We start from the raw sequence: 18,125 nt of genomic DNA, 5'->3' as shown, positions 1-18,125 counted from the left end.
TCTCTTTTTAAGATCTCACTCAGTTTCTTCCAAATTTCAGCAGCGTCAGCAATAAAACAAAACCTGCAAATTGTTTAAGGCTACAGAAATAGGCTTCAGGGTACTCAGCATGTGTTCAACACTTCTCTTAAGCCCTATGTTGAGAACTTTGGCTGTGACAGTGCCATCTATTTTTTCATGATTTTGTTCACAAACTGTCATCAGATTAGACCAGTTCTTGATATAGTGCTCGAAACAGTCCACTACTGAGTTCCATTGCACATCTTGTGGGAGAGTTAGCTTGGTTCCTCCCACTTTTTTCAGAGCAACTGCTGCAAAGTGGTGGTTACGGAAGTATTTTGCAATTTCAACAACATTAGCCTTTATTTCTGAAGTCTTTGGCTAGGAGGTGCATCAAACGAGCACGGCAACCGTATGATATTAGCTTGGGACTCTCTTCTAAATAATTTCTTCTCATCTTGGATACATTTTCAGCATTGTCTGTGACCAAGCTGCATACTAGACATTTGATTTTTTTCTCCATAGTTTGTTATAGCTTTCACTGCTACTTCTTTTAAGTATTCTGTGCGTGTGCATTTCCTGATGTATCAATTGTTTCTGTAAGGAAGACATTCCCTTCTTCTGTTGTCACACAAGCACATACAACAGGATCATTGTGGACATCGCTCCACCCATCAAGACTCGAGTTAACAATTTTACCCTCTAGACCTTTTGCACGCTGCTCAATTTCTCTTTCATACGCTTTACCCAGTAATTTGCCTGCAACATCTGCTCTATTGGGTGGATCGTATCCTGGTCTTAATGACTGTGTTAATGAAGTGTGGGTTCTCAATCATACGGAAAGGAGAGTTTGTTGCATAAACAAACCGGACAATTTTTTCATCCATTACCTCTTTTTGTAATCTGCTGGTTCTTATCACAAACTTATCTATGGTTGTTTCTCTTTTTGCTACAGGTGATATACTGTGGCTATGTGACATACATCATGTGACTGAAACACTATCATTGGCAGATAACTCTGAAACTATAGAAAATGATGGTGATCTTGAAGGTGGATAGTCTTCAGAATCCTGTATGTTGAGGATGGATTCTCCTAAACAAAATAAGTCAATGCAGTTATTTAATTATCATACTGCTCATTTAGTATTACTCATTGCATTCACTGACGCTCGGTACTACTTTAAAGGTGAAATGGTAAAAGGGAGATCTGCCTATTTCAGCTATTTATTTTTTATCACAACTGCATCTAAAATGACAGTACCATAGAGTAACAACTATATTTTTTGCTCAAACTTAAGAATTCAAGAATAGTCCAGAAGGAAGAGAGGCAGTCCTTAAGAAAGAATTATGAAATAAAAAAGTTTACCAACCTGAAGATCCTGCATGTTCAGGCATGTTCCTTTCATCATCTTCAACTCCGTTTCCTCCTGAGAAGGAACAGTTCTCATGATGTTGTTTCATTCGGGCAACCAGGCCTTGCATTTCTTTGTTGCACTGTTTGCATTTTGCACGCATGCCTGTCTGACCCACAGGTAGAGGAACTTCATTCAAATATTCCCAAACTGGGTCTCTTTTATGGCCTGCTGCCATTATAGGTTTTCCCTTCTAGTGAGAGAATGGTATGGTAGATCTCAAATCAATGAAGGCTACACTCAGAAAGATCTCAAGATTTCTGGAATATGCTGCTCGAACAGTTTCACTTTTGTTTCTACTACCTGTCCCTCCCTTCTCACATTTATCTCCAGACTTCTCCATATCCAGATCTATTCTGCCCCCAACAATCTTCTATTCATTGAGCTTTTTGAAACTTTGCAATTTTAGAGCGAGGTAAGGGATTCACTCTGCATACACACATTTGCAGAGGGACAGTTGGGTTGAGGTCTGTTTCTCTTCTCATATTATATTATGTTGTGTTGTGTGTTTTGTTTAAAAACATTGTTGCTGTTAACAAGCATGTTGTCTCTGGAGACACAAATCCACAGTTTGAGAACTTCAAAGCTGAGCATCTCTGGTGGTATCTTCTAGAATTTATAATCCCTATCCCATGATGAGAGATCTTTGAGTTATAATGTATCTTAATTAAAACTAACTTTAGATAGAATGCTTTTTGAGGAAAAAACCATTTAAAAAAAAAAAAAATCCACCTCCCTGTGCCCTGACCGTATGGGTGGAGGGGAACTGCCAGGGGAGCAGTCCAGCGACTGAACACCACAGCCGCCTCCAGTGATAAGTCATCTCCAGCACTGTGCTCACTGGCCTCATGTCTCGAGAGGTGGTGCCTGGAGCCGCCGAGAGGGCTGTGTGGTGCAGGGTGCCCATCCCTGCTGCCGGTGCCAGAGCAAACATCGAGGTGGTGCATCCCACTGCTCTTGGTAACAGCTATTCAGGAGCAACAGCTGGGAGCTACAGGGAGGGGCCATTGCTTCCTCTTCTCCCCTCACCCTCAAATCTCCACCTATGCTTGGGAGGCTGTCAAGGCCACACACAAAGCCACTGGTGGTCGCATGCGAGAAACACTGCTCTAGCCCATAACTAGACCAGTTTGCAGGAAATCCAGGATGACTGTGCCATGTCTTTGATGAGAAGTATCCTCATTTCGTCACACAAGTTCATAAAGGTTCTCCAAACCTTAGAGTGGTCGGCCTTTGATGTGTATTGCTTTCTTGACTGCACCACAAGAGAGATTGCTTTACTTGATAAGCCCCTCTTCTTCAGGCTTGTGCACTTAGCGAGTGGATTGATTTGAATCATGATTTAAATCAGCTAACGTGAATCTTTAATCTGAAGCATTGATTTGAATCTTGTTTTGCATTTTTTAGTTATTTCCCTAAAGAAAGATAGATTGTTATTGGTTGGTATAACTATTAAAATATGTTAATTTGCAACTAACTGTAGCCTCTACACTAAATTTGGTGGTACTTTTTTTCCTAATCAGGAAGACACACTATATCTATTCTAAACATATTTATTTAAGCAGTTATGTAGCTTAACATACTTATTCAGATTCTTAATTTTTACATTTTATTGTGTTAGAAAATGGTGAATGATGCATGTCCTATTTACTACATGATTAATGTTTTACATGTGATGTTTTTGTCAAGCTGCATTTGGATGGAAATTGGAATTCAATTAAAAATCCACAAAAACAGTATTTTAAAATAGTTTTTAATGGTTAAATAAGACTACCTTAAATATTCCAGATACAAAAGCAAAAAAGGAAGGATTGACTTGATTATTTCTGGTCTCCATGTCATTCATGTTTTTAAAATTAATAGATCTCAGCCTCTCATACCTCATTTTTATTCATAGATTGAAAAGGGAAAACAAGCTTTTCTACTTTTTCAACTCCCAATTTTAATGAACTAGTCATTGGATGGAACTAGTTGAGTTTGCTGAAAAGAAGAAAATATTATCTCTGAACCTATAGAAGGGATTGTTGCTGTCAAAAGCTGGTTTAGCACATCAGCAGAAATTTGGTTCATGTACTTAGCCAATCAGTGACTTCTACCAGTTCAGTGGTTTTACTGTCACTAAAACCTTGACAGCAGACATGTATTCCTTGAATATTATTTTTTATTTAATTTAAATGTTTTAATAGATTATAGTAAATTGGATAGGCTGTCATAATTTCAATTTAATTTTACATTTATTTTTAAAAAGAAAAATGTATATAATTGAAATAAAAAATGTTTTACATTTAAAAAATCTTTTAAAAGAAAAACAACAAATTATTGATTTTCATCCACCCTGCTTTATTCAGCAAAGTTAAGACCACAAACTGTGCTAGATCCACATGAAGTACTGGACCTTTTGTTCACAGATCTAGAATTAATGGCAGTCTGAGAGAAAGACACAGGGACTTGTTTACCAAATCCAGGTACCACAACCATCTCAATCAATCTGATGCTATGAGTACGGAGGATGCTTTTCATTTGCCAACCTTCTACAGGACCCTGCTGAGCATGGACCACAGAAGGGGGCATGTACACTTAAGTTGTAGATCCAGGGAATTTTGAGGGCTTCTGTTCTGCTTGTACCTGCTTCTTTTATGTGAAGTAGTTGGGGAACTTTTCTTTTTTCTTGTTGTTTCATGAGATCCTTCTGTCACCTGTACAGTCTTTTGCACAGACCCGTGAAGACCCTGTTCTTTCCTTGGTTCAGCTGCATTCCATTTTCAATTAGCTCTGCTGTTTGACATCTTCATAGTGCAGATTGTTAGTCTCTTTTTTAGTTCAAGTTATTAATAGGTCTGCAGGAATCCTATATGTAAGACAATTTGAGAACAAAGCAGTTCAAATTTAATAGGCAAATCTCTTTCTAATATGCAGAGAGAAGAAAATAATAAAATTGTATTATAAACTATTGTTTTTTTTTGACTTGCAGGCAGGAAAAATAATTGGCCGCCTCTGCCTGGGAATTTTCCAGTGGGTCCTTGTTTCTACCAGGATTTTTCTGTAGACATTCCTGTAGAATTCCAGAAGACAGTAAAGATTATGTACTACTTGTGGATGTGTAAGTAAAAAATTACTGAACCCTAACAGTCTGTACATTTTATTATTTTGACCTAGTCAACATCTACATTTCACAAAAAAAAAATTTATCGCCAGTGTAAAGTCAGATGTTGAAATGAAATAATCTTTTTTGTGGCTAAGGATAATGTCAGTGTTAAGAGAATACAGATTTATTTCTTAGAAATTAAATACACATTTTTAACAGGATTCCTCATTTTAAAAAAAATTGTTCCATGAAAATAGATATTATGGTGAAAAGTGCGATAGAAAACTGTAAAATAGAAATCTTTCTAAAATTCATTAAAAATTTAAAATATTAGATATTATTTATGAAAAGATTACCATACAAATAACTAGTGCATAGACCTGCTCTAGTATATTTTATTTTTCCCTTTTAAACATGACTGCCATCTTCAAACTAATCTCTAATTGTTGTTTGCCTTAATTCTAATTGTTGTTTTTTATACATAAGTGGAAGTTGAACCAAAAAAAAAATTTTTTTTCCCCCTAAAATTTCAAATTAAATATAGTAATAATACCTAGCTCTTTTGCTGTGATTTTCGTCAATACCTCCTTTTATCTATTGGGATCTAAATGTCATTATTCCCATTTTACAGATGGGGAAACTGTAGGGAGGTGAAGTGGCTTGCCCCTGGTCAACCAGCAGGCCAGTGGCAGAGCCAGGAATAGAATTCAGGTCTCCCAGTTTAGTGCTCACTCAGCCACATTTAGAGTTTATAGCCTTGTGATTGTTCACATTATACTTGTACAATAATTTGCCTACAATTAAATGTTGGTATAGTCTTCTTAAAAAGATGATTAGTATAGTGTAAATAAACAAAAGAATATTGTCTACATTAAACTGTCCTGTCTACACCAGAGGTACTCAGAGCACAGTCTCTGCAGGCTTTGTGTTTGGTCTGCACTATTTCAAAATATACTGCTCTGTCTTGATCACAGCAGCTTGCTGGCAACCAGTGGGAAAATGTAATACAAGATCTTAATGTACATTATGCTGTGATCAGTGTCATCTTCTCCAGTTGCTTGTGGCTGTTTGGATACGGTATGTTTACACCACAATTGTAGTGTTTGTGTCCTGGCATTTTCCTTATTAGACACAGATGTGGATTTCAGGCACCCCTTACTTTTCCACTAGGTTCCAGGTTGAACAAATCTGGACACCAGTGTACTTGGTAATCTTTTTTTACTTTTTTAATGTTAACTCCGTGTATGAATCAAAAGTAGTCAGCTTTCAGTACTTAACCATGACAATTACTCTAGTTTGAAGTCCACAACTTGTTATATTCATTACTGGATCACCACTCTTTAAAAAAAATAAAAAAATGTGAAATGCAAAACTAGTCACTCTAATAAGTATGATATAGGCTTAAGATCCATATCCAGTCTGAAAGCTTGGAATTCAGTATTTCAAATGGTATCAGCATTAGTTTCTAACTCCAGCCATGTATGGGGTTGACTTCTAAAAATGTCAAACTTCAAGCCTGGGGAGGGGAGGGAAAACAAAATGGGAATTATAACAACACTGTATTTCTCTCCCCCATCCTACAACAGTGGATTAAGGAACAGACAGCATTATAATGTCAATAACTAGAAGCAAAGAGACAGCATTCTGAAGGCCTGCCCCGATTATATTAATTTCAACCACACCTGCTTTCTCTTCACCTTGGAAGATGGAAACTTTAACTTGGCTTTCTTGTGTTTTCCTTAGTTTGGCCTCTCATTCCTTTTCTTTGTCTTGCAGGCACACTATGGAAGAAAGAGGGGATGAGAAAAAGAAAGGAGAGAAAAGAGTAAGGCCAAAAGCTGGGAACCTGAGTAATCCGCTTAAGGACAGGGGAAATGGGTGGAAGCCCAAGCTCTCAGTGCTCCCCACCCCATGTAGTGGGTTTCAACTGAGGCTGGCCATTTGATTAGACTCTGTGACACATACTACTTAGGAGGATGCCTAAGTGGTTTGGTCTACACTTCACGAGAGTGACAGGGCTCCCCCTCTTGGGGTACTCATTGCCTTAGCAATCTGCCTGCCTGGTTTTCTGATATTTATCATCCTTCCTCAGCTTGCAGTGCTTTTTCACAGCTTACCCAGCTCTTCAGGAACTTCTCTGCCTCCACAAGGTCCAGGGGCCCCTGGACATAATGGCAGCCAGCCCCAGTTCTGATAAGTTCAGCTCCTTGGTAGCTGCCCAGCCTCTTCTAAGGCCAGAAGAGTCCTCCAGTCTGTTTTCAGGTGTCTGTTTCTGTTTGGTAGATTTTAGAGGCACACCTTTTTGCATTATTGTCATTGTCTGCATGTTGCCCTGAGTAACAGATGCTTTCAGTTTAACACCTTGACCCTTGCTCTTTCCTTAGTGACAGGCTGTTTTCTGAAGATCTTAATTGACTTGGTTGCCAACCTCCATCTTTATCTGTAACTCAATGGCATTTTCATTCAGGGACCCTCAGTCCTCCCAACTGCTAATATACAGGACATGGTGCTCTGGTGTCTGTCTCAACTTGGTTTCCTGATTAAACTGGACCTAGTCCTACTCTACTCCTTACAAGAAACTTCGCTGTTTGCATGTGGTCCTGAATATCTGTTTGCAGATGCTTCGTTAGTTTCAGTCCCTGTCTGTTAGTACAGAACCTCTGGCCATTCCCTGTAAGGAGCAGTCTCCAAAGATGCTAGTACACTTAACAGCCTGTGTGGATTTAGTTCCATGGGCATGAATGTATCTCTGGCCTTTGTTATCCTCCCTTTCCATTTAGTGGTCTCTGTTATGTTCATCTGTTGGGTTGTGCCTCGCTAAACTAGAGGGCTTTTCTTTCCCTGAACTCCCATGTTTTTACAAGCTAAAATAATAGAACAGTGGTGGCTTCTGTCAACCACCAGGGGAATTTTCTTAGCACACCCCCATTTTTCAGAGCCATACTTCCTGAGAATTTGGGTGGAAGCCTATCTTGGCTTCCTGAGGGCCTGTATCTGGTGGGCCACAATAACATCCTTGCAGATTGGCTCAGTCACAAACTGTGTTGGGAGAAGGGAGTCTTGATCTTAGTTTTCAAGGATGTTTACCAGAGTCTGAGGCACACTCTATTGTGTTGATTATCTTGATGGTGTTTGCCAGACTTACGTGTTTGTGTTCTTGGATGTTCAACTCCTGTATCCTCCTTTTATGATGCTTTATGTAAAGTTGGAGAGGGGATTTGGGATGCCATTTCCCTCTTCTGACTAGGAGCTTAAGGAATGGCAGGTTGGACAAACCTCTTATTTTTGCCTGCTCCGTAGTGGCCCCAGTGCTGCTGGTTTTCAGACCTGATGATCTTACTTAATAACCCCTTCTCTCCTCCCCCCCATCTCTGTGGACACTTGCTGAGACCCAGCACCTACCATCTCAAGGGCTTGTGCACTTCCAACTACCTTAATCTGAGGCTGGCCGCATGTGAATTGAACAGCACCATTTCTTCAAGCATGGTTTCTTTGCTGAGGTTACATGTGTCTGGAGAGCATTGTATGTTCTGGATGATTTTCGTGGTCTGGTGTCACATCAGGGATGTTGTTACCCTGTCTTGCTGGCTCCAGGATGTTTCAAACTTCTTTCTGACAGGATTCAAGAAGGCCAGAACTTCATCCTGTAGATTCAGATTCTGCCCTAAGAACAGCCTTTTTGGTTTGCTCCCTTTATTAAGAGGGTCTTCCTTCTTGTAGTGGGCTCAGTCAGGAGAGTGGGTGAGCGTAAACATTTGTAATCTGTCTGCCATACCTGCACATCTTTGTGGAAAGATGGTTTTTCAACATTTTCCAGGATTAATTTACAAGGTGAATACTGAATTCTACCTGAAGTAATCCATTCTTTTCTCAGAATGAATCTATTCTGCCTCATGACAAGAGGCTTCATCTGTTGGATGTTAAGTTTCTCAGTCTTGTTCTGAAGAATTTCGAAGGTCAAAATAACTCGGGGCAACAGCTGAAGCTGCTATGCGAGTCCAAGGCTGTGTTCTCAGTGTGTGAACAGGCTTCCTAAGCTTGTCCATGGGCAGTGAATTTCCAGGGTGGCAACCTGGTAGGCTCTCTGCTTTTTCTACATATCACTATCATCTGGGGTTATCTACTTCCCAATTTCCTGCTAGTGGCACAGTAAAGTAGCTTCTCCTCATGCAGGATATTGTTTGCTGCATTCACTGTCTCTTCCCTAATCCACTATTGTAGAATAAGAAAAGAGGACACCAAGACCAACAATTCCTGGAAAGAAAACTCCCCTCTCTAAGATCTGAAAATTCCTTCCACACATTTTTCTTCTCCTCTGACAGCCCTCATGGACCCTGCCACTTGCTGAATTAAGTAGCAGGCAGTCATTCCATCTTCACTTTTAAGGATGTTTTATGGCTTTGCCTTGAACCAGTAGGTTTTGGGTACTCTGTTAAAATTACAAGTTTAATGCATTTAAAAAACAAAATAGATTAGGATTTTGGTATAAGTGACAGGTTTCAGAGGAACAGCCGTGTTAGTCTGTATTCGCAAAAAGAAAAGGAGTACTTGTGGCACCTTAGAGACTAACCAATTTATTTGAGCATGAGCTTTCGTGAGCTACAGCTCACTTCATCAGATGTTTACCGTGGAAACTGCAGCAGACTTTATATACACACAGAGAATATGAAACAATACCTCCTCCCACCCCACTGTCCTGCTGGTAATAGCTTATCTAAAGTGATCAACAGGTGGGCCATTTCCAGCACAAATCCAGGTTTTCTCACCCTCCACCCCCCACACAAATTCACTCTCCTGCTGGTGCTAGCTGGAAATGGCCCACCTGTTGATCACTTTAGATAAGCTATTACCAGCAGGACAGTGGGGTGGGAGGAGGTATTGTTTCATATTCTCTGTGTGTATATAAAGTCTGCTGCAGTTTCCACGGTAAACATCTGATGAAGTGAGCTGTAGCTCACGAAAGCTCATGCTCAAATAAATTGGTTAGTCTCTAAGGTGCCACAAGTACTCCTTTTCTTTTTGGTATAAGTGAGGAGTCCTCATTTTAAAGAGTGATTTCAGGAGTGAGTGGCATTGAGCACTGTTCTTTATGTACTAATAATAACAGATGTAGACTGTCCTACTGGGTTGAGGGAGAAAGGAAAATCTTATTCTTTGTATAGTGTACTCTGGCAACGGCCCTTCTTTCTCCAGAATAATAATGGTAAATTTTAGACTGTTCAAGCAGAGGTTATTACAAAAACTGCTGTAGATGAATTTCTTTTCATCAGAGATACCAGATGGGTCGTTCTGCAAAATGAAACCATCTGTTTATCCACAAAGTAGGTGTAGCACAGGCAGCAGCAGTGCAAGTTTTCCTTCCAACGGGCTTCAGTGTTTGAGAGGGAGCTCAGGGTTAACAAGGCTGTAAGATATTAATTACAATGAGGATGCATGTCTGCTCAGAACTAGACTAAGATCAGTAAGAGCATATCTACATGGAAAAGTTATACCAGTGTAAACTAAACTCTGAATTTTAACTGCAGTAGTTATACCGATATAACTCCCAGTGTAGACGCTCTTATTTGGGGATAAGAGTGGCTTTTTTCGGGGTGGAGGTGGAGGGGTTAGATTATGTTGCTTTGGAAGGTGGTCGTGATCTTTCGGTAACTGCTTACCAGGTCTGGATTTGAAGGGGTAAATAGGGTGAAAGGTGCTTAAAACTACTATCCAGAGCTTAAATTTAGTAGTCACCCCAAATTAGCTCTCAGAGATAGATTGCTTGATGTCTCTCCCATCTCACACAGTCATAATTACTGCACTTTGCCCTGTGTCCCCAAGGCCAGTGTCTCCCTTGTGTTGGCAAAATTGTTCCTGATTTGGCCACTGGGGAGTGCTGAAAAGAGAGGCATGGACGTGTCTTCATCTACCCTCTGGAGGCTGATAACACGGACTCTAATGTTCTTATCCTCAGACCGCCTGGAGAGTAAGAGTTCCAGTGTGTCTTGCTTCTGCTGTGCCTTCTCTGACCTGAAAAATCTAAATACATTTTAATTAATTCTTGGGTTATAATGTTGGTTTAAATTCTTTAACAAACCTTAGAAAAAAGCTAACCTCTAATATCTGTTTTGATATCTCTTACTTGTTAGGCCACTGGCATGTACTAACTAAAACAGGAGACTGGGAGCTATAGTTCTGAGTATTAATAAGGTGACAGATTTCTTGTTGTTATAAGAAATATTAGAACATACAATATGAATTTATGCTTTTATAGAATTAGTTCTCAGTTTTTGTTTGTGTGAAATACTTTTTGTGTTAGGATACTAATTTGCTATATTTCATTTGAGAGATAGCATAACATTTGCGTTAAAAGGATTTATGATTTGTAATTTTCTTTTCAAATGAGAATTTCACTTGCTAAATACAGACTACTTTGTATACTTTAAGAAGCTTTTTAAAAAGACATGAACAGTGCAGGCCTTCTGTATATCTAATAATAGGGTAGCATCATGTTCTTGTACATATTTACTGGTCTGACTTTCAGAGGAAATAATTAAACGGTATATAAGAAGGTATTTGCAAAGATTTGTATCCAGTAATTACTGTAGCAGATGTGTCAGCAACTGCAGCTGAGAGAACTTTATCTATTTAACTCTTTGATGCTATAAATCAGTACTTGCTGGAAATCCTGATATACAGTGCCTCATTTTCGTGAAAGCTTGATATCCCCCCACCCCCAACTCTATACTACATATTATTTTTTCTAAAAATCTTGAATGTACTTGTTCAATGCTTAACTACACTGGGAGCTTCATCATTACTTCAGACAGTTGTATGACACTAGCAGACTAGTCTATTACAGAGATAGGATGTTGATATAAGAGTGATGTGATGTATTTTGTTTAAAGCTTTTACATTTATTTAGGTAATACGTCAACAATTGAAATATTTGTTGCATAAACTCAGGTTAATGCAAACTATTTTTTTGTTCTACAGTCCATGCAGTGACACTGTTTCTAAATATCTTTGGATGTTTGGCCTGGTTTTGTGTTGATCCTGCACGAGGGGTTGATTTTGGATTGAGTATCCTCTGGTTCTTGCTTTTTACTCCTTGTTCATTTGTCTGCTGGTACAGACCACTTTATGGAGCCTTCAGGTAACGCCAATCTGGTTTTGAATATTTTTAATGCATATTATGCATTTTGAAATGTATTCGTCTTTAAGTAGAATTTTACTCAACTTAGTTGCCATATTAACCTGAATTATTATTATTAATTATTGGAAGTGGCGAGTCATATTAACTCACTTGCTGCATCCAAAGCGTAAACTGATGATGAAAGGCTAGCTTAGGAAGCTAATAATTAGGAATGGCATTTTTTAAAATGTATGTAACTACTGATATAGAACTGATATTGGTAGGGAATGGATGACCTGGTGTTGTGGTAGCTGGACTTCAAATATCAGGAAAATTCTCACCAAGCTTCTATCCTATCACCTCTAAAGTCACCACCAATTCTGAATAAGTATAATATTTAAAATTTAAAAATGTAAAGTGCTGCCTAAATATAAAGTTTCTAAATAAGCTTCATAAAATAGATTTAAGTAATCATACATTGACAAGTTAACTGCCACTGTATGTCTGCAACAACATGAGATGTTACTACAAATATTAAGTGCAGCTTATTTTCATTTTTTATTTTCATCCTAATATATTGATTATAAAAAGCAGTTGAGCTATCTGCTCAGTAAGCACATTCAGTGAATATCATTTGATGGTACTATAGTTACACTGATAACTCTTATCTGTTGTGGTTAATTGACAAAAAGAATGCATCAGTCTGCAAATCCATATTCATGATTGATGTACATTAATCAAATTAAAATGGGGAGTAAGATTTTATCTTTTATTTTAAGAAATCCAGAACTCTAATGTGAGATAGTAAATTAATCAACAATCAAACTGAGTCATTTCTTTCAAAAAGTAGTGTCACAGTTAAATATTTTAGAGCTCTGGATACAACTAAACTGTTTGTATGTGAAATATACTTTTTTTGAGTTTTGATTACTCTTCAGAGCTTATCAGTGGATTTAATTTGAACTTCGATCAATACTGTGTTATAACATTTCTTTTTGTATTAGGATTTAACAAATAATTGCAAATTGGGTAAAGGTTTTGATATCTTGATAATATATACAAGGTTCTCTTGGGGGCTCAAATGGTCTGTGGGATTTTCTTTTTCTAAAAAACAGTGAAGTGGCCAAAGGAAAAATATAAAGTTTAAATATCCTTCATAGCTCTCATAATTCATTTTTTTCCCCCCTCTCATGTACATGAATTAAGGAGCAATTTCTATCACAGTTGCATTCTAACTCTGAATGTTCATGATTACATATTTTTCAGCGGTCCCTTTCCAGCAAGCACTGAACTGCCTTTTTCTCAGCAAATACATCTTGATTTAAGGTCTGGTCTGCACACACACTTACACTGACATAACTAAATTGGTTTTAATTCACAGTTTGTTTTGTGCAAATTTATGAGTGAGCACTTATTCTGAAATTCTTGATTGCTTACCCTATTCATATCATAATGAAGCATTATATTTTTACTGACTTAAACTTTAAAATTCTCTTCTTTCAGTCCTATATTTCGATAACTTAGGCAGCTGCTGTGTTCTGTATATTTTCCTTTTAACCAACAGCATAGCTTTCCATAGATGATGATCAAGGGATGATGTGGTTAACTAAAAAGCAAACTTAGCTGGAAACTTAGCTTGATTGATTAACAGTGAACCCATTATAGGTATATAATCAGCTGTAGAGGATAGGGAGTGCTGGGGAGCCTACATACATAAGGTTGAGGATCCCAAGGGCTTGAGGACCACCTGGTGATTGGAAAACCAGTATGATTTGGAGCTGGGGGCTGGAACTTCCTGCTTCTGAGCCAGTCTGCCCACACTTTCCAGGATAAGGCTTATGGAGGTTGATCTGGGCTGTACAGGAGGAAGACATGGAGAGAGTGGTGGGTGGTATCAGGCATCCCAGCTTTCTCTCAAATGTGTACACTACTCTGGGCTTCATAGCTACGGCTCTGCTTCCTACCCAGCAGAGCCAAGAAAAAACTTCTTTCTTTTAGGTTTTAAAATTCTTGGCTCTAGACAGGAGATCTCACTGTGAGCACCCAGTGATGTGTTTCACATTCCTCTCCACTTTTTCCCCTACCTCAGCGCAAAAAAAAGTGAAATTTTTTTTTTAAATGTTTCTTTTTTTTTTTTTTTCAGCTTGTATAGAGGCATCTCTTGTCCTCACAGCTCTTAACTTTGCTTTACCCTGAGTCCTGAACTGGCATACCAGTTTTCAAGATAATCAGATTCTCCATATCTGGATTTTAGAGAAATTTGGAAATTGGACTTTAAACAGAAACCCTATTGCAACTTTAATTTTGGAGTCATGGTCACTTCTCTGTAATGCAATTGACTCATTTGATAGTGTGCATCCTTATAAGAAGGATATTATTTCGGGTTCAAGGTCCACTCATAGGGCTAATACCCAATCTCACATGAAATGTAAAGGTGCTGTGTGTGTGTGTGTGTGTGTGTATGTATGTATGTATGTATGTATATATATATAGAGAGAGAGAGAGAGAGACACACACACACACAATATCCTTCTAAGATGCATAGTTTGGCTTAAGGCCATGGAATACATGTGGTTGCATTGGGCTTCCGTTTTTTACTTAGGGCTAGTCTGCACTACAGAGTTAGGTTGGCTTAACTACATTGTTCAGGGCTGTGAAAAATTTCATGCCCGTGTGATGTAGTTAAGCCAGGCTAAGGCTAGTACAGTGATGGAAGAACCCTTTCTGCCACTGTAGTGTCTACACTGCAGCATTACAGCAGCTCATCTACAGCTATGCCATTGTAGTGTTTCTAGTACTGACATTAGTGTCTGTCTTTTTCCTTGCATAATGACAGGTTTCATAGTAACAGCCGTGTTAGTCTGTATTCGCAAAAAGAAAAGGAGTACTTGTAGCACCTTAGAGACTAACCAATTTATTTGAGCATGAGCTTTCGTGAGCTACAGCTCACTTCATCAGATGTATACCGTGGAAACTGCAGCAGACTTTATATACACACAGAGATCATGAAACAATACCTCCTCCCACCCCACTGTCCTGCTGGTAATAGCTTATCTAAAGTGATCATCAGGTGGGCCATTTCCAGCACAAATCCAGGTTTTCTCACCCTCCACCCCCCCACACAAATTCACTCTCCTGCTGGTGCTAGCTAGTGAATTTGTGGGGGGGGGTGGAGGGTGAGAAAACCTGGATTTGTGCTGGAAATGGCCCACCTGATGATCACTTTAGATAAGCTATTACCAGCAGGACAGTGGGGTGGGAGGAGGTATTGTTTCATGATCTCTGTGTGTATATAAAGTCTGCTGCAGTTTCCACGGTATACATCTGATGAAGTGAGCTGTAGCTCACGAAAGCTCATGCTCAAATAAATTGGTTAGTCTCTAAGGTGCTACAAGTACTCCTTTTCTTTTTGTCTTTTTCCTGCTTAAGCAGGAGGGCTGCATGCGGACCAAGAATAGACATTCGTGTTTTCCTCAAAACAGCAGAGGTGAGGCAAGGAAGTTACAGTTCTGCTGCTGAGCATCTCCTGCTGATTCTTCTGCATTCAGTCTCCTTCCTTCTCTGCCTTATACTCTATGCAAGTGAATGTTTTGTGTTATGCAGTGTGAAGAAGTCAGAAGAGGTTGCCAGGGTTGGCATGCATCTTTTCTTCTTTAACATACAAGGAAAGAAGTAGGAAAAGAAGAGGTAAATAAGATGCATTGGAGTGATGTTGACATATGGAGCACAAAAGAACCTGAAAGGAATTCATAAGGAAGCAATAGAAATGATCAGGAGGCTGAAGAAATTGACTTATGAGGAAAGATTAAAAAAGCTAAACATGTATACTGTTTTGACAGAAGAACATCACTTATGCAGTCTTTCAGAACCAGATCTGCTTCTTTTGGTCCTGTTTTTAGTCCCCCTTTCCAGATAGTGAGTATATAAACTGGTAGTATGAGGTATATGAGAATTTTTTGCTGCTAAATGGTTCTAGTAGTGTGGTTGAAAATGTAACTGTAGAAATGACATATTGTGGTTCTGTGTATATTATGTCTCTGACTCTATATCAGCTGTTCTCAGCTTGAAAATTAAAGGTATGGATTTTTTCACCTACCAGCCTTGCAAACTCCAATCTGAGAGTTAACCAGAGTTCTCTTTCTTATGCGTTATCCCCAAAATTATTCCCTCAGAGACACCTATGCAGCCCCACTATATTCTGTGAGTTTGTACAGGTGTAATTGAAAGGAACTTGGTACACAATTCTGTTGAAGACGCACAGATAGGAATAGAGTCTAGTTTCCCCTCTCAGAGCTTTGTTGGCTGTTCAATAACTATGGAGGCAAAACCAGTAAAGGCTTGTTTTTGTCACTGTAAGCAGATACAAAATTAATCTAAGGGTAGGTTTATGCTTATGGCAGCGTGCAGAGTACAGACACTGCACACCCAGCTAGGATGGGTATATATAGCAGTGTAGATGATGAGGCACTGCTTAGGCAAGTAGAATACAGACATGCCAGAAGCCTATGGTATATAAACCATTCATGGCTCTCTAGACGCCAAGCAGAGTTTCCTATGTCTACACTGCTCTTTTTAGTAGTGTAGTGTCCTGCTGCCTCCCTGTTGCTGGAACCTTTCTCCTCTTTCTCCCTCCTGCCAGAGCTTTTCACTACCATGTGTAGGTAAACAACACAGTCTGGACGCAGCCTGCTTTTTACTGTGGAACGTAGTTATACGTACCCGAGACACTGCCACAAGTGTAAACAAGGCCTAAAGGTGGAAGGCAATCTGAAGGTTAAAGGAAATTTGGGTGAAAATGATCATGAAATGATAGATTTCATGATTCTAAGGAAAGGAAGGAGTGAGACCAGCAGAATAAGGACAATGAATTTCAAAAAAACAGACTTTAACAAATACGGAGAACTGGTAGGTATGGTCCTATGGGAAGAAGATCTAAGGGACACAGGAGTTCAGGAGAGCTGGCAGTTTCTAAAGTAGACAATATTAAAGACAAATTATCCCAGTACAAAGGAAAGATAGGAAGAATAGTAAAAGGCTGATATAACTCCATCATAGCTTTTCAATGATGTAAAAATCTAAAAGGGATCCTACAAAAAGTGGCAACATAACAAGTTACCAAGGATGAGTACAAAAGAGTAGCACAAGCATATATATAGAAACAAAATCAGAAAGGCTGAGGCACAAATGACTTAAACCTAGGAAGGGACATAAAAGGCAATAAAAAAGGTTCTGTAAATACTTTAGGTGACCTGATACTCAACACAATATTAACAACAAGGGTGAAGAAATGCAATCCAAAATAGGGAAAGAACAGTTAGTTAACATTTAAATAAATTTGAAATATTCAAGTTGGCAGGGCGTGATGAAATTCATCCTGGGGTACTTTTGGAACTAGCTGAAGCAATCCCAGGACCATTAACTATTATCTTTGAGAATTCATGGAGGATGCATGAGGTCCCGGAGGACTGGAGAGGGGCAAACATAATACTTATCTTTAAAAGGGGGAGCAAAGAAGAACTGTGGACTAGTCAGCCTGACTTTGATACCTGGAAAGATACTGGAGCAAATTATTAAACAATCTGTTTGAAAGCACCTAGAGGATGATAGGATTATAAGGAACAGCCAACATGGATTTGTCAAGAACAAATCATGCCAAATTAACCTGATTTTCTTCTTTGAGAGGGTTACTGACCTAGTAGATCGGGGGAAGCTGTGTAGGTGTGATATGTCTTGATTTTAGTAAGGCCTTTAACACAGCCCCATATGACATTCTCATAAGCAAACTATGGAAATGTGGTCTAGCTAGATGAAATTACAATAAGGTGGGCGCACAACTGGTTGAAAGACTTTACACAAAGAGTGGTTCTCTATCACACTGGGGGGATGTATCTAGTGGGGTCCTAGAGCAGTCTCTCACCTTGGTCTGGTACTATTCAATATCTTCATTAGTGACTTGGATAATGGGGTGGACAGTATGCTTGTAAAATTTGCTAATGACACCACGCTGGGAGAGGTTGCTAGCACTTTGGAGGATAGGATTAGAATAAAAACAACCTTGTTAAATTGGAGATTGGTCTGAAATCAACAAGATGAAATTGAGTAAAGACCAGTGCAAAAAGTACTACTTTTATGAAGGAAAAATCAAATTCACAACTACCAAATGGGGAATAATTGGCTAGTTGTTAATACTGCTAAAAAGGATCTGGGGGTTATAGTGGATTACAAATTGAATGTGATGCAATTACAAAAGGCTCTTATTCTGGTATGTATTAACGGGAGTGTTGTATGTAAGACAAAGGCAGTAATTGTCCTGCTTTACTTGGCACTTGCGAGGCCTTAGCTGGAGTACTGTGTCCAGTTCTGGACTCCACACTTTAGGAAAGATGTGGACAAGCTGGAGAGGGTCAGGAGGAGAGCAACAAAAATGATAAAAGGCTTAGAAAACCTGAACTGTGAGGAAAGGTTAAAAAAACCTGGCCATGTATGGTTATAGAAAAGAAGACTGAGGCGGGGG

The 18,125-nt window shown here is 39.0% G+C and overlaps 1 protein-coding gene across 1 annotated transcript in view; it reads left to right on the top strand.

Moving 5' to 3' along the window:
- The window catches only part of SCAMP1 (secretory carrier membrane protein 1), an 87,419-nt gene that overhangs the window by 45,572 nt on the left and 23,722 nt on the right, over nt 1-18,125 (top strand). Inside the window, exons 5-6 of the mRNA XM_048851145.2 lie at nt 4,384-4,512; nt 11,473-11,632. Of these exons, the coding sequence (XP_048707102.1) occupies nt 4,384-4,512; nt 11,473-11,632 (289 nt within the window). The remainder of the gene's footprint in view (nt 1-4,383; nt 4,513-11,472; nt 11,633-18,125) is intronic.

The sequence above is a fragment of the Caretta caretta genome, chromosome 5 (genome assembly GCF_965140235.1).
Source record: "Caretta caretta isolate rCarCar2 chromosome 5, rCarCar1.hap1, whole genome shotgun sequence".
In the NCBI taxonomy this organism is placed as follows: Eukaryota; Metazoa; Chordata; order Testudines; family Cheloniidae; genus Caretta; species Caretta caretta.
The sequence above is the reverse complement of the archived record's forward strand: the minus strand, read 5'-3'. Positions and strand labels throughout refer to the sequence as shown.